Below are 14985 nucleotides of genomic sequence, written 5' to 3'. Positions count from 1 at the left end.
GACAATATGCGATCGAAAGCACTCGCGTGGCCGTTTGCCGTGCCTGACGTTCGTTGACGACTGCTGGTCTTCTACCAGAAGATGTGCATATCTGTACGTCACATGCGTGATGGTTTGCCAGTAAATTGAGGGTTGTTTACCATGGCTCTCCGGTTTTATTAATTTCGTGAAAATGACCGCCACCATTGTATTTCTGTGAAAAAATCAGCAATCAAACATAAAAGTATAACATCGTTCTGGGCTCAAAACAGTTTATGGATTGAAATTGTAATGGCTAAAACGCTAAACGTAAGTTTGAAAATTCATCCCCGTTAATGAGTATGACATAATTATTTAACTTTTAATTATTTGTTTTTAGACCAACGTTCGCTACAATGTTCCCAGTGAGCCCGAAAGTTCACCACCTTTCCACATCAAAGTGAACATTTTCAGGTCAAAATCAGACATCAACAACTGCAAGAAAAGAAGCGTCAATATTTGCACAAGGTAAATTTATATATTTTCAGTTTTATTGTTTCCACGGATAAGTCTTTGTGAACCTGTAACTTGTTACAACAGTTACCGGGAATTTTAAACCTCAGACTTCGTTTTACGATTTATAGGAACATTTTTGTAGGTGGCTACTTTGATGTTCACTAATTTCTCTTGTTTGCTTGTTTTTTTTTTTTTGCCTCCATAGGCCTACATTTCCTTTAACGAAAGTATTTAATTACCAATTATTAAGGGATATAAGAAACGTTGACCGATTCTACTTTGGCTTAACGCTTAACACTACATTTCTCTCTTTAAAACATAGCTATGTTCTGTCCGAGTCAGCATCAAACATGGCTATCGTAGAGGTGAAGATGGTGACTGGCTGGGTGCCAATTAAAGAGACTATTGCTCCTGTAAGTATCCGTATTGCATACGCACGTGTAACTTACCATTCATCATGTGATATATTTACTCATTTATTTATTTTTTTTTTGTTTGGTTGGTGTTTACGCCATACAGACGAATCTTTCACCTATTCAACGGCGGCCAGCATTATGGTGATAGGAGGCCGGGCAGAGCCCGAGGAGAACCCACAACCATCCGCCAGTTGACGGAAGACCTTATCATGTGCACGTGTACGATCTGAGAGAACCTGTGGCGGGTGGCAAGAGTTTATATGCTCTTTCCACCATAACGTATTGAATATTTCCGGTTAAAATGAATGCATAAACATGGTAACTAAAATGGTTGATTTTGTTTCTCTAGGTTTTACAAGAGACACGCCTTGGTGTTAAAAAGTTTGAGATAGAAGACAACTCAGTCAACTTTTATTTTGAAGAGGTATGTCTTGTGGATGTTCTTTTTCGTAATTTTTCTTCCCGACTATCCCTAATTACATCTCGTAGATTAACAGCTATATTTATGTAAATATTTTATTCTGTAATTCTTGTAGCTAAACTAGTCTTTAAAACAAAGTTAAGCTGCCATTAAGTGTCCTTTTCACATCAATTCCACATGAATTTCCGCGGTTAACTGCGTTAATTTAAGGCCAGTCCACATTAGACTTAGCATCGCTATCATTTATGCATTGCTTTCAGATGACACCTCAGAGAAGATGTTTTGAGTTTGAAGTATTCCAGAATGTGAAACTGACAGCGCCTAAAGAAGCCCACGTTAAAGTGTATGATTACTATGAAACAGGTAATAAGTATTTTGGTAAAATCTTCTCTTGATATCGATGTGTTCCTTTAATATACTCGTTTATTTGCGCTTTGTCCAAGATCAAACGGACATACGTGCACATGTACATAAAGTTTTGATTGGATTAGTGCCAACAGTGATTGGTCAAAAGCATTTGTGTCTATTTACAGATTAAATCTACTTAGTTAAAGTTTGCTTTTATGTGAAAACTGGTGTATTTAAAGAGGTTTCAAATAATTTAATTTTACTTGACGTCAAAAAGGAATAGTTATATGTGTTTTTGTTGACTCACACAACAAAACTACTGACATAATGTCTTTCTGTTTCTGACTTATACATCATATCTTCTTTTGTAAGACGTTCTTGTTCTGTTGACTTACATACTTACATATAAATGACAATTATAAATTAACAGATAAGGTTTATCTGTTGATGTCTAGAGCAAACCCAATTCCTTACAGTATTTCCCAGTTGTTGATGCCGAAGTTACATAATCATTCATCAATTCCTTATTAATGAACCCAAACTAAATATATTTTTATTGGCTTTCAGATCATTCAGTCATGACTATGTACAATATTAAAACCACCTGTGGCACAAAAGAGGAGATTCCGTTTGAGGTGACAGATCACGTAGGCCCGCTGGATCAACACAGAGGAGAATCTGCCAATGTGCCATTCTTTCCGGAGCAGCGGAGAGAGCCTATCCTTCCCGGGTTATCAGGACCAGCTTCTGATCCATTCTTTATACCACAACGACGAGTACAGCCCGTCCTACCGCCATTTTTATGTAGGTTTTTTTCAGTTATGAAATTTGGTGTGATATTATCCAGTTTGAATTTTTTTTCTGTTTAGACCAGTTGGGAGACAAGCTAAATAAAGGAGCCACTGCTCTTAATACTCATTATCTTCTATTAGGTAAACCGGTTTTCAATAATTATGCTGTCTGATAGCGGAAACGATATATAGGCAAGAGCTAATCATGATTGAACTTAGTAAACTGTATGCAAACTGAAATGTTTGACTGTAAATTTCGCAATACATGTGCATGCCAAACGCCTGAGCGCTACAGGTCATGAACATCCTAATTTTTTTTTTTTTTTGATTGGTGTTTTACGCCGTACTCAAGAATATTTCACTTATACGACGGCGGCCAGCATTATGGTGGGTGGAAACCGGGCAGAACCCGGGGGAAACCCACGACCATCCGCAGGTAGCTGACAGACCTTCCCACATACGGCCGGAGGGAAAGCCAGCATGAGTTGGACTTGAACTCACAGCGACCGTATTGGTGAGAGACTCCTGGGTCATTACGCTGCGCTAGCGTGCTAACCAACTGAGCCACGGAGGCCCCAACATCCTAATTGTACCCTTTACTAATTTACATTTATACAGTAGCATTTTCGAGAAATATCAGCTCTCACGAAATATATATATAGGCTGTGATACTGTAGTAGGGAGAGTGTATAACAGGCCGTAATGCTGTAGAAGGGAGAGTGTATAACAGGCTGTGATTCTGTAGTAGGGAGAGTGTGTAATAGGCATTGCTTATTACTTTTTATCAGTATTCTTCACACCAGCATATATCCGGGAATCCGATAACAGTATGTATAACATTTACAGAATTCATAATATCCATGAGTTTCTGTTCTGAAGCAAAAATATGTTTAATTAATTACATTAATTAATTTTATTGACCTTCAACGAAATGGACAAGATTGCTTCACTCAGCATAAGACTGTAGTTTTGTGGGTGGAAGAATCCAGGGAGCCTGGAATATCAAAGCACTGGCCTTCGCAAGGCACCTGGCAAACCTCTTAGATCGAAAGCCCTCACTGAACTGGCGAAAGCTGGATTCAGGCCTCCAACTATCACTGGTGATAGTTCGACCACCATCAGCGGGATTAACGTCTTAGGGCTAACAGAGCCGACCATGGCCCCTGGTGACAGCTGATCATTGTTTGAAGGCGTGCAAGTTTCAGACTTCTGCCACCCATTCTAATTAAATAATAGATAATAACTGATGTGAATATTATTGTAACGTCTGGGATGTTCGAAAATAGATACTTCTGATATTGATGCATAGACACAGCTGTTATTTCGAATCTCAGCAGGGGTTTCACTGACGTAGAAAACTAAGGGGCTTGTATATTGTCTGCGCCTGTCAGCCTGTTGACGAATCAGGTTTGCGTGAACAAATTCAGCTCTGATTGGATCCGCCTCTGCTTTAAGTCAGGGGATTTGTCAGGTACCTTGCATAGAGCAATCGTTTACTCCAAGCACTCCGTTTTTGTTTTGTTTTGTTTGTGTGTGTGTGTGTGCGTGTGCGTGCGTGCGTGCGTGTGTGTGTGTGTGTGTGTGTTTCACCCATAAGTCTGATAGCCATCACGTAAGCGAAAAATTCTTGAGTACGGCGTTAAATAAATATGTTATGCATTTATCTTTGGTTAGTATATATAGAACAATATAGATATTTTCACATTGAACTTTTTCAGTAAAAAAGCTGAAAGCTGCTAAAGAGAAACAAAAACAGACCGAGAAGGTAAGTCGTGTGTCCTTGCTATACCTAACTGCGTAATTATCCCTAATTTTGTTACATTTGGGACCAAGAAATAAAACAGGCGTATAACCTGTTATTCACTGTGGCCACAGAGCTCAAAGCTGATTGGTTTGGATAATGGTCACTCTAAAAAAGGATTAATCTGTTAAATTTAACAGAAAGCCTGTTGTCTGAGTGGTGTCAAAACGTATTCTGTTATTGCAGCAGATTATTCTGTAAAACACACATATTCTATTAACTCTACATAATGATTCCGTTAGACTAACATAATATTATGTTGAATATGACACAATATAGTGTTATAATAACTAAATACATTCTAGTATCACTCAGACAATAGACTTTCTGTTAAAATTAACGGATTAATTTTTTGAGTGTACATATACGCCACAGTAGTGGTTCGCATGGTTAGATCGCTGTGTTGTGAATGGATGAATGGGGAAACACTGGGGAAAGGATGAGACATATTGAAAAATAATAGTTTTCTTGAGGGAAATCTACTTATTATAAGTTAGAAGAATGCAAAAATTAAGTGGCAACAGAAAGATATTAACAAAATGCAAGCATTAGCTTGAATTCTGCATTTTGCTTTATTGAGGGTATTAATAATGTTGAGTTCAAGTGATGTGACACTTGGGTTTTTTCTACTTTAATTAAGAAACTAAGGTGAGGTTTATTCTTGTAATGTATACCTATGCATGGAAACTAGCTACCCCAGTGTTACATGCCAAGTGAAGGGTGAACAAAGTTCGTGTCGTCAGATTTGTGACTCGACAAATGCACTCAGTTCAGCTCATATTAGAATTCAAACATTTGATTACAATATACTTGTCAGTGACCGCTTACAGTGGTTTGATTTGTCGGGTACCGCTTTCCGCGGTTTTACTTGTCGGGTACCGCTTCCGTTGGTTTCACTTGTCAGCTACCGCTTTCAGTGGTTTTACTTGTAAGGTATCACTTTCAGTGGTTTTACTTGTCAGATACCGCCTTCAGCGGTTTTGCTTGTCAGATACCGCGTTCAGCGGTTTTACTTGTCAGGTACCGATTCCAGTGGTTTGGCTTGTCACTTACCGCTTTCAGTAGTTTGACTTGCCAGGTACCGCTTTCAGCGGTTTTGCTTGTCAGATAGGCCCTACCGCGTTCAGCGGTTTTACTTGTCAGGTACCGCTTTCAGTGGTTTTACTTGTCACTTACCGCTTTCAGTGGTTTTACTTGTCACTTACCGCTTTCAGTAGTTTGACTTGCCAGGTACCGCTTTCAGCGGTTTGGCTTGTCAGGTACCACTTTCAGTGCTTTGACTTGTCAGGTATCGCTTTCAGTGGTTTTACTTGCCAGGAACCGCTTTCAGCGGTTTGACTTGTCATTTGCCGTTTTCAGTGCTTTGACTTGTCAGATACCGCTTTTAGTGGTTTGACTTGTCAGATACCGCTTTCAGCGGTTTGACTTGTTAGGTACCGCTTTCCGCGGTTTTACTTGTCGGGTACCGCTTCCGTTGGTTTCACTTGTCAGGTACCGCTTTCAGTGGTTTTACTTGTCAGATACCGCTTTCAGCGGTTTAACTTGTCATGTACGGCTTCCAATGGTTTGGCTTGTTAGGTACCGCGTTCAGTGGTTTACCTTGTCAGGTACCGCTTTCAGTGGTTTTACTTGTCAGGTACCGCTTTCAGTGGTTTGACTTATCAGATACCGCTTTCAGCGGTTTTACTTGTCAGATACCTCGCTCAGCGGTTTTACTTGTCCGGTACCGCTTCCGTTGGTTTCACTTGTCAGGTACCGCTTTCAGTGGTTTTACTTGTCAGATACCGCGTTCAGCGGTTTAACTTGTCAGGTACGACTTCCAATGATTTGGTTTGTTAGGTACCGCGTTCAGTGGTTTTACTTGTTAGGTGCCGCTTTCAGTGGTTTTACTTGTCAGGTACCGCTTTCAGTGGTTTGACTTATCAGATACCGCTTTCAGCGGTTTTACTTGTCATATACCTCGCTCAGCGGTTTTACTTGTCAGGTACCGATTCCAATGGTTTGGCTTGTCAGGTACCGCTTTCAGTGGTTTTACTTGTCAGGTACCGCTTTCAGTGGTTTTACCGCTGAGGGTTTATTTAATTTCAGCTGCTTTCTGTGATGCGTTTAGCTTTCTGTAAATGCACTGGATGACATGATTGAATACTTGAAAAAAATCCTAATACTTGAAAATTATACGTGTAGCTTTATCAGTATTCTTTCCATGTAATTACTTGACATCAATAAAGCATGCAAAAAATCCCCATTCGCTAATTAAATCAGATTGTTTGCATTTACCCAGAATGGCTCAAATTATTTCCGTTTAGTGAAAGAACTGTACCTGTTCTATATATAGTGTTTAAACGATTCTAAAATTTGAACGTGTTATGATGCATACGACAAGCATTATAGAGTTTATATTCTTTACATCCGATTTTGAATGATAACACGTACACAGACCAGTCTGATATTGTGTGAAGGCTAATTGGGATATTCTAAAATAAAAAGCAAAATATCCTACATGTAGTATCTTTAATGCATACTAAATGGATACAGTCCTCTAGGAATTTGTCGCTCTACTTTTACTCGGAGTTTTACACGTGTCTATAATTATTTATTTGCAAAAACAACCAGCTAAATATATCATTTCTGTAATGAAAATGTAAAACTTAGTCGTTCAGCGGTAAACGTAACTCATTATTCAACAGAACACATTTCAGCGCACTGCACTCAATATACCATTCACAGAGCGATGAGGTATTAAAGGTAAAGTCCTCTAAAAATCGAAGTAGGCATCACTAAATAGACCACTTAAAACTATGCATAAATATACTTTCATTTATTTTTCTAGATTTGTGTGAAAAGAGTTAAAAGCGTTCAAACATTTGAATTGTAAGGCGGGCTTATGGGCCATACTATCAGAGTTTAAGAACTCTGACGTCACAGGAAGGTTTTTCAACTTTAATCGCGACACCGAATGTTAGAATAACTCTTTTTACCTATGTGTAAAGGACTACTGAAATAATGCTCCCAGAAATTCCTTCCTTCTGGTGAACATCAGGAGAAAAGGTGATGTGACGCCAGATTTCCTAGATGCTGTCAATATGGCCCATAAAGCCCACTATAGTATGCAAACATTTGAATGCCTTTCAACACACTTTAAAAATCTGAAAAAATAAATAAAGTATTTTTACGCATAGTTTTCAGTTTTCTGTATGATAAACCTTAATTCATATTTTAGCTTTCTTTTACTTTAAGCATTATAATCATTCCATGGTTATTTCCATATACAGATACACGTGAAAAAAACACACTTACACTCAAATAAAAGTAGTTTATTAATTTTAACAAAATGTCTATAGTCTGAATGATAGTAGAATATATCCTGTTACTACAACATAATACTGTGTCACATTCAACACAATATCATTTTAGTCTAATACAATGTTTATACTGGATTAATAGCTTAGGCCTATGTGCGCTATATTTGACAGAATGACCTGCTGCAATGACAGAATACATTCTAGCATCACTCAGACAACAGACTTTCTGTTAAATTTAACAGATTATTATTATAATTTAGAACGCGGAAAGCATTGGATTTGTGCATGTGACAATTGTACATTTGGTCCCATCTCGGTCCTGTACATAACAGCCTTCTCACTGCTTAGCCTGATCTGTTGACTTGGAAGGTAATAAGCTAGTTCACGACCTTGATGAGACACTTCCGGCTACGGTCGTGGCAGTGATTCGTCGCGGCGGAGAGCACCGGTAATTCTGGCGCCGCCCGGAGCTATCCGTCCGTCACGAACCAGTTGTTAGGATGACCACCCATGCCAACCTGTGAAATGAAGATAGCAGACATTCCGTTCCTCACGCGACAAAATCCACAGGACTTATTACGGTTATTTCATCCGTGTAGGCCGTATTGATGTCATGGTACTGACAAAGGTCAAGGAGGAATTTTTTTTAAACATCATTTGTCTGGAACTGAAGTTTGGGCATATAAAAGGGAAACGGGCGTATAGTACAAATGGAGTTAAATAACAAGGACAGCTGTATTGTATGTGAAAAACGACAGCAAAACTGAACAAACATGAAAATGTAGTGAAACCCTCTGAGTAGAATTTATTGGCTCTATAGTCCACAACGACGTTGTTCTTGTAAATGTGGATGTTAGAATCCTTGGCCATAGCCCTCAGGCAGTTTGAAATACTAATGTGTCGCGTGGCTTTGAAACCGCATAGCAGTCACTTTGTCTCGCTCTTAATTCGACGGGAATGTTGGAAGACACGTAGTCTCATGGTTTGTTCTCTATATATAGGCCTACTACATGTGAAATAAGGGTAGAAACCGGTACCTTTAAGAAATGCACAGTAAAACAATGCCAAGACGGGTACTATGTAGCTCCAAACACTACAGTAACGCAGCGCTCAATATTGTTCAAGGGGCCTCCGTGGCTCAGTTGGTTAGCGCGCTAGCGCAGCGTAATGACCCAGAAGTCTCTCACTATGTGAGTTCAAGTCCAGCTCATGCTGGTTTCCTCTCCGGCCGTACATGGGAAGGTCTTCCAGCAACCTGCGGATGGGCGTGGGTTTCCCCACGGGCTGTGCCCGGTTTCCACCTACCATAATGCTGGCCGCCGTCGTATAAGTGAAATATTTTTGAGGACGGCGTAAGACACCAATCAAATAAATATTGGTCAACAACCCTACCTGCACGTGAACAATTTCACTTACCTTAACAACCCTCCTCGAACCCCCCTTATATTTTTGGTATGAATTCATTCCTGTCATCACCCGAACCTATGCTTTGAATCATAGGTGGCAAAATTGTCCAAACGCTATTTATACCTAATATATATATAATGAGGTACACAACTTTTGTGCTTGGGACATAAGCCCTAACTTTACATAACTGGAAAAATATTCCAGTTTCAACCAAACGACGTTCGTTCGAAAGCTGATACATTAGGATTTACGCTGACGTATGAAAACACAAAGGAACATGCTTTCCCCTGGCTACACGAAGCCTGAAACCCTAAGTTTGTATGTTTTTATTTAAGTCGGACAAATCCGGTAACTTGAAAATCAGTTTACAGAGAAAATCTTTGCTCTGATAAGCATGTGAAAAATCAGAACGTAGCTTTTATATATCGCCGCGATGGCTTGCAAATTATGGCCGCAAGGTAAATTGACATGTGGGCATTTATGGAGTGAAGGTCAGATGAAGCTGTATAATTTCAGTAGAGTGTAACCAATCGAAGCATTTAAAAGTCTTTTATTAAAAGAACAGCTTATTTGGTCGATAGTAGAAATATGGTGGCTTCGATTCCTGAGAAATCAAACCAGAGCTGTCGGTTGACGCTCTTTTTCTTTGTTACTGGATTTGTCCAACTAAACTAAAAAGAAATACAAACTTATGAGTTTCAGGCTTGGTGTAGCCAAGAGATAGTATGTTTACTGGCCGATCCATACACCAAGGTAAAGCTGAGTATCTCAGCTTTAGAGATACTCAGCTGAGTATCTCAGCTTTAGAACGAACGTCGTTTGGTTGAGATTGGAATGTTTTTCTGTGTTTCATGTCCAGTTATTTAAAGTTAGGGCTTGCCTCCCTGGCATTGAAGTTATGTACTGGTACCTGGTTATATATATATTAGGTATAAATAGTGTTTGGATGATTCTGCCACCTATGCTTTGAATCGAACAAGTCGAAAAATACAAGCAGTGAGGTCACGTGTTCGAATACAGCTGTCGCTGGTCACCAAGTTTATGACGTCTTTTACTGATTTCAGGTGCATTGTCCAGTTTGTGTGGAGGAGCGACCTGACGATTATCCTCAGAGATATTGCTCAGCTCAACATGGTATGTTTTGCCAAACTATCGTTCTGTGTGATTTAAATCAGTTAAAATATCTAAAAATAAAATAAATTCTGAAAAGATTTGCATGGACTATTTATTTTTAGCAGTGAGGTGAAGGTCTGTGGGTGGATGGCGTTGTTGATGGTGGATTTTATTGTTGGGGATGGTGTACCGGTACATCCTCAATTGTTCTTCATACATCGTGCATGGTGTATACTTGAAACGTGCGTGCGTGAAAACTTGCGACCGATCATCGCTGTTTGTTTCCCATATAACTAGAAAGATAACTGTGAAAATAAATCCACACTTTCTTGTTTTTCAGCATACAAAACGTACACAGGCCGGGACGGCACATTCCCACTTAAACTCCAAGCCGATTTTAGACCCAAAAGAGGAAAAGCAGCTGTTAACGGATTTGCCCGATTTTCTCTCAGTCCAGCTTGCCAGTGTGATGTTCTTAAGCAGAAAGGTATAACACATATATTCCGCCATTTATGGTAACGGGACCTAGTTGGCTCATTTCTAGAAGGCGTTAAAGATAGTGTGGCTTTGGTGGGTGAGGGGCTGGGTGGTTAGCTGACGATACAATTCACTGTACCTTCTCCACTGATCGTATACATTAATTATGAGTAATAGATTTAACTATGAAGTGACATCAGAATGCCTTGTCACTGGCACTACGACCAATAAAGCCCATCTTAGAATTCTAATATTTGAACGCATTTAATTCCATTTTAAAACAATATACACTTAATCGATCATTTTTCTAATAATATTGGTAAAGGTACTCTTAAAGATATAGTTTTCAGAAGTGTGTCGATTTGTTTCAAATTTGATCTTTTTCTCAGAGCACATTTGAGTGTGAATGCATGAGTGTGAGTGTTTTGTTTCATGTGTTCTAGCAGTGATCGACTCTTGATTTCCCATCCAAATAATACCATAAGTTAATAAGTAATATAATTAAGCGTGTTGCACACGTGCATACTGAGGGCTCTCCAGGTCATGTTGTCTGATTTCCGGTTTCAGGTAGAGTCATGGTGCTTACCCCGAGCGACGCATACACTCAGGGAACATTGCTGCTAGACGCCAGAGTAACAGTCGTCCGTATCACCAGCGCCATCGAAAAAGAATCCAGAAAACTCTCAGTGTCCTGCGCCAGCTGATTTCATTGGACTAGACATTAGATCAACGTGCTACGATTAAAATCATGCATCTGTCTCTGAGATAAAGATTGGAGACACTAGCGAAACATCGAAATATATTTAAATGGTGTTAAAATACAAAAAGCACATGAATGAAGTCAGGTTCTTTTTTTGTAAACATTGCTGCTGATATGTAAAGTCACTCCTTAGCAAGTATAGACGCACATGTGGAAGACTGAAAGATCAGAAAAATGTTCTGAAAAAAACCTCTAGTGTTTTCAAACATGGAGATTCGGTACTATATTAACATATACAGCCTTTTTTGAGTAATATATTGTTTATGAATGAACATATAAAGCCATTCTGGCACTAGATCGTTTGTTAATGAATGTATACAGCCTTTCTGGTACTAGATCGTTTGTTAATGTATATATACAGCCTTTCTGGTACTAGATCGTCTATGAATGAACATACACAGCGTGTTTGGTACTACATGGCTTATGAATGAACATACACGGCTTCTTTATAGCTACAGCTTCTTTGGCACTACAGCGTTTATGAATGAACATATAGAGCCTTTCTGGTACTAGATCGTTTGTTAATGAACACATACAGCTTATTTGATACTAGAATGTTTATGAATAAACATACAGGACTTCTTTAGCACTACATCGTATATGAATGAACATATAGAGTCTTTCTGGTACTAGATCGTTTGTTAATGAACACATACAGCTTATTTGATACTAGAATTTTTATGAATAAACATACAGGACTTCTTTAGCACTGCATCGTTTATGAATGAACATATAGAGCCTTTCTGGTACAAGATCGATTGTTAATGAACGCATACAGCTTATTTGATACTAGAATGTTTATGAATAAACATACAGGACTTCTTTAGCACTACATCGTTTATGAATGAACATATAGAGTCTTTCTGGTACAAGGTCGATTGTTAATGAACATTTACAGCTTATTTGGTACAAGATCGTTTATGAATGAACATACAGAGTTTTGTTTGTATTACATCGTTTATAAATGAACATACACAGCTTCTTTGGAACTACATCGTTTATGAATGAACATATGTATCCTTATTGGAATGCCATTTGTAAATTTCCTACTCATAAATTTATTAAAACGTCTTCAAAATATGAAAAACGGCCTCACTGCGTTGTTAGATATGTCTAATCTTTAGTATCTGTGTCGTTGTTAGATATGTCTAATCTTTAGTATTTATATAGCACACATCGGGCTCAAAGCATGAATCTTTAGTATTTGTGTCGTACACTCTGTTGCGCTGATGAAACCATACATTGGGTTGTCACGTAACACGAAAAGCCTTTGAACTATGAAGATGCAAGAGCGAATGCAGCTAGATATATGACTCATACATGTCCGATCGGTCGTGATATGTCCTATCAATGTTGAAAGTGACTTAAACCCATCAACCAAAAGCAAAAAAAAAAAAAAACCAGGCTAAGTTTTTGTCGACCTTTTGACCTGTGCATAAAACGATTTCTCTTCAATGAGATGAAGTATTAGCGCTGCATATCTATACAAGGTTCTGGCTTGTCAGTCACAATTCATTCGTTATATGTAGAAGTTTATTTGTGCTATCGAAGAATTTTGTAGATTTGTTCGCTCTAATTGTCCTGGTACATTGGTGAGAATAAGTGGTTGAACAGCCATGTTTGCATTGCCTTCGTTCGTTGAACACCACTTGTACTCTAACAAAATGATGAACAAGTTTGGACGTCACAAGTGGGAAAGTTATTCAGTAATTTGACAAAGGCTGTTTGTTTACTCCGTGCACTAAGCTTTCTCTCACCATAAATATGACCGCCATTTTAACAGTGAAACATTCTTAAGTATGGTTTAAGTAAAAATCCAGTGCATGAATATCAGGATCAGCAACTACAATATAGCACACATCGGGCTCAAAGTACGAATCTTTATTTCACGATGAATCACTATATTAAATGTGTATATTTAATCGACATTATCACAACCACACTTGCGAGAATAAATTACAGACGGTCACAATATCATTGTCATGAAATAATAGATATATTACTAAGTAAATATGTAATGCAGACATCTGTACTGCGTCTTTACACTTTGCAAATCAAATACGCTATATCTACAATCCAAATATATTTGCAGAGAATTGAATATTTTACACTATTTACACATGGAAGACTTACGTCAGAACAGCCGATAAACACTGTGTCGGTTAAATATTAATAAATATTTTTTAAAATAAATATTAAACATTGACCTTTTAAAATTTACCTAAACTTTAATTCCTAGTAAAAACATCACTGTTCAGCATGACATAGTTCTTGTAAAACTGTGGACATGGCAAAGTCATAACGTCTGTTGGATTGAGTCGTTGTCTTCCCAGAGTTCGCCTAACGGCATGTCTGCTCAGCCACTGCAGGGTGGATGGGTTTACAGATGCGTTCACCAATTCCTCCACCAGTGGAGCGTAGAAAGGGGCATCCACGTTGGTTGGGAACGCATAGGTCTTGTTGAGAATGCTAGGTTGCCTGCTCTCGGATAAGAGGCGACGGAATGCATAAACACACGTTCCGTTTCCGCCCTGGTTAAGCAAAACAAAAAGCGGTGTTTCTCCTTCTCTGTTGCGAACATCCGGATCCGCCATGTTGTTGAGCAACAAGTCTATACAGTTCTCCCGTCCTGACCGCGCAGCGTAGTGTAATGGTGTGTTTCCGTCTTCGTCGGTACAATTAACCCTCGCTCCGTAAGCGATGAGCCACTTCAGTAAATTTGTGGATGGCGATTCGTCCGTTGCACTGACATAATGAGCGGCTGAACACCCTTTTTCGTCTTGGGCGTTTGCGTCCGCTCCAAGTCTCAAAAGGACTTCTACTGTCGACGAATTGCCGAGCTTAGCTGCAAGAATCAGTGGAGTTCGGAGGTTCACGTCCCTGATGTCAATGTTCGCTCCTCTTTCTACCAGTACAGATATCGCCAAAGTCAAGTTGTATTTTGCACAAAGATGCAAAGGCGACCTGCTTTCTTGTTTCGTGCAAATGTCGTCTGGATTAATTCCGTGTGCCAAAAGAGCCCGCAAGCATCTCTCCGATTTCCTGTGTTGTTGTTTTATGTACAGCTGGTAATCACTTTCTTGTTTTGTGAGACCAGAAGTATTATCGAAGAAGTGTATTCTGGGCCAATATAAAAGAACCAAGGATATTGGTTGCCGCCCCATGTAATCTTCCATGCATGGATTTGCACCAGAATTCAAGAGCTCTTCAACAATAACTTCTCTTCGGTGGATACAAGCTAGGTGCAATGCAAACGTGCGAATATACTTACAGAAAGATCGTTTGCCATCTGCTTTTCCATATGAAAACTTCAGTTCTTCGTTCAGATCCACGCCTTCTTCGATGGCTTTGGTACATTGTTCCAAATCATTGCGAACAATAGCGTCGTAAAGAGAGTTTGGTCTGTTACGATTCTCTAGAACAACAATGTCCTCGACATCCTTCTTCTGTTTTGAAAGAGATCCACCCATTCCTTGTTAATGTCTTGAAAATTTGAAACGTGTTCAGATCTCTATACCTGAACCGTTCATCATTTTTGAAAAGTTCTTCAACTGAACAACAGAACATCATGATGTCACCCTATTTTTGTGACGTACCGTGATGTCTGCATCGTTTTGTCACCGTTTGGTTGCTGACGTTTGTAATAACGTCACGATATGAAGTTGATTCACACAA

The 14985-nt window shown here is 39.0% G+C and overlaps 2 protein-coding genes across 2 annotated transcripts in view; one reads left to right on the top strand and one right to left on the bottom strand.

The window, feature by feature from the left end:
• LOC135473423 (murinoglobulin-2-like) overlaps positions 1 to 11761 on the top strand; it is a 43542-nt gene extending 31781 nt beyond the window's left edge. Inside the window, exons 30-38 of the mRNA XM_064753272.1 lie at positions 359 to 486; positions 797 to 887; positions 1240 to 1314; positions 1572 to 1674; positions 2227 to 2463; positions 4169 to 4215; positions 10025 to 10094; positions 10414 to 10560; positions 11118 to 11761. Coding sequence (XP_064609342.1) covers positions 359 to 486; positions 797 to 887; positions 1240 to 1314; positions 1572 to 1674; positions 2227 to 2463; positions 4169 to 4215; positions 10025 to 10094; positions 10414 to 10560; positions 11118 to 11254 — 1035 coding nt within the window. The 3' untranslated portion in view covers positions 11255 to 11761. The remainder of the gene's footprint in view (positions 1 to 358; positions 487 to 796; positions 888 to 1239; positions 1315 to 1571; positions 1675 to 2226; positions 2464 to 4168; positions 4216 to 10024; positions 10095 to 10413; positions 10561 to 11117) is intronic.
• A 1777-nt stretch (positions 11762 to 13538) lies between these two features.
• Positions 13539 to 14780, bottom strand: LOC135473421 (ankyrin repeat domain-containing protein 61-like). The gene has a single exon (XM_064753271.1). It carries the CDS (start codon positions 14778 to 14780, stop codon positions 13539 to 13541), a length of 1242 nt encoding a protein of 413 aa, XP_064609341.1.
• Positions 14781 to 14985: the final 205 nt, after the last annotated feature.

The sequence above is a fragment of the Liolophura sinensis genome, chromosome 8 (assembly GCF_032854445.1).
Source record: "Liolophura sinensis isolate JHLJ2023 chromosome 8, CUHK_Ljap_v2, whole genome shotgun sequence".
Classification (NCBI taxonomy): domain Eukaryota; kingdom Metazoa; phylum Mollusca; class Polyplacophora; order Chitonida; family Chitonidae; genus Liolophura; species Liolophura sinensis.
This window is presented reverse-complemented; position numbering and strand designations above follow the sequence as displayed.

Excerpts from the sequence above, each read along its gene's own strand:
- LOC135473421 (XM_064753271.1), bottom strand. The coding sequence starts at position 14,780 with ATGGGTGGATCTCTTTCAAAACAGAAGAAGGATGTCGAGGACATTGTT.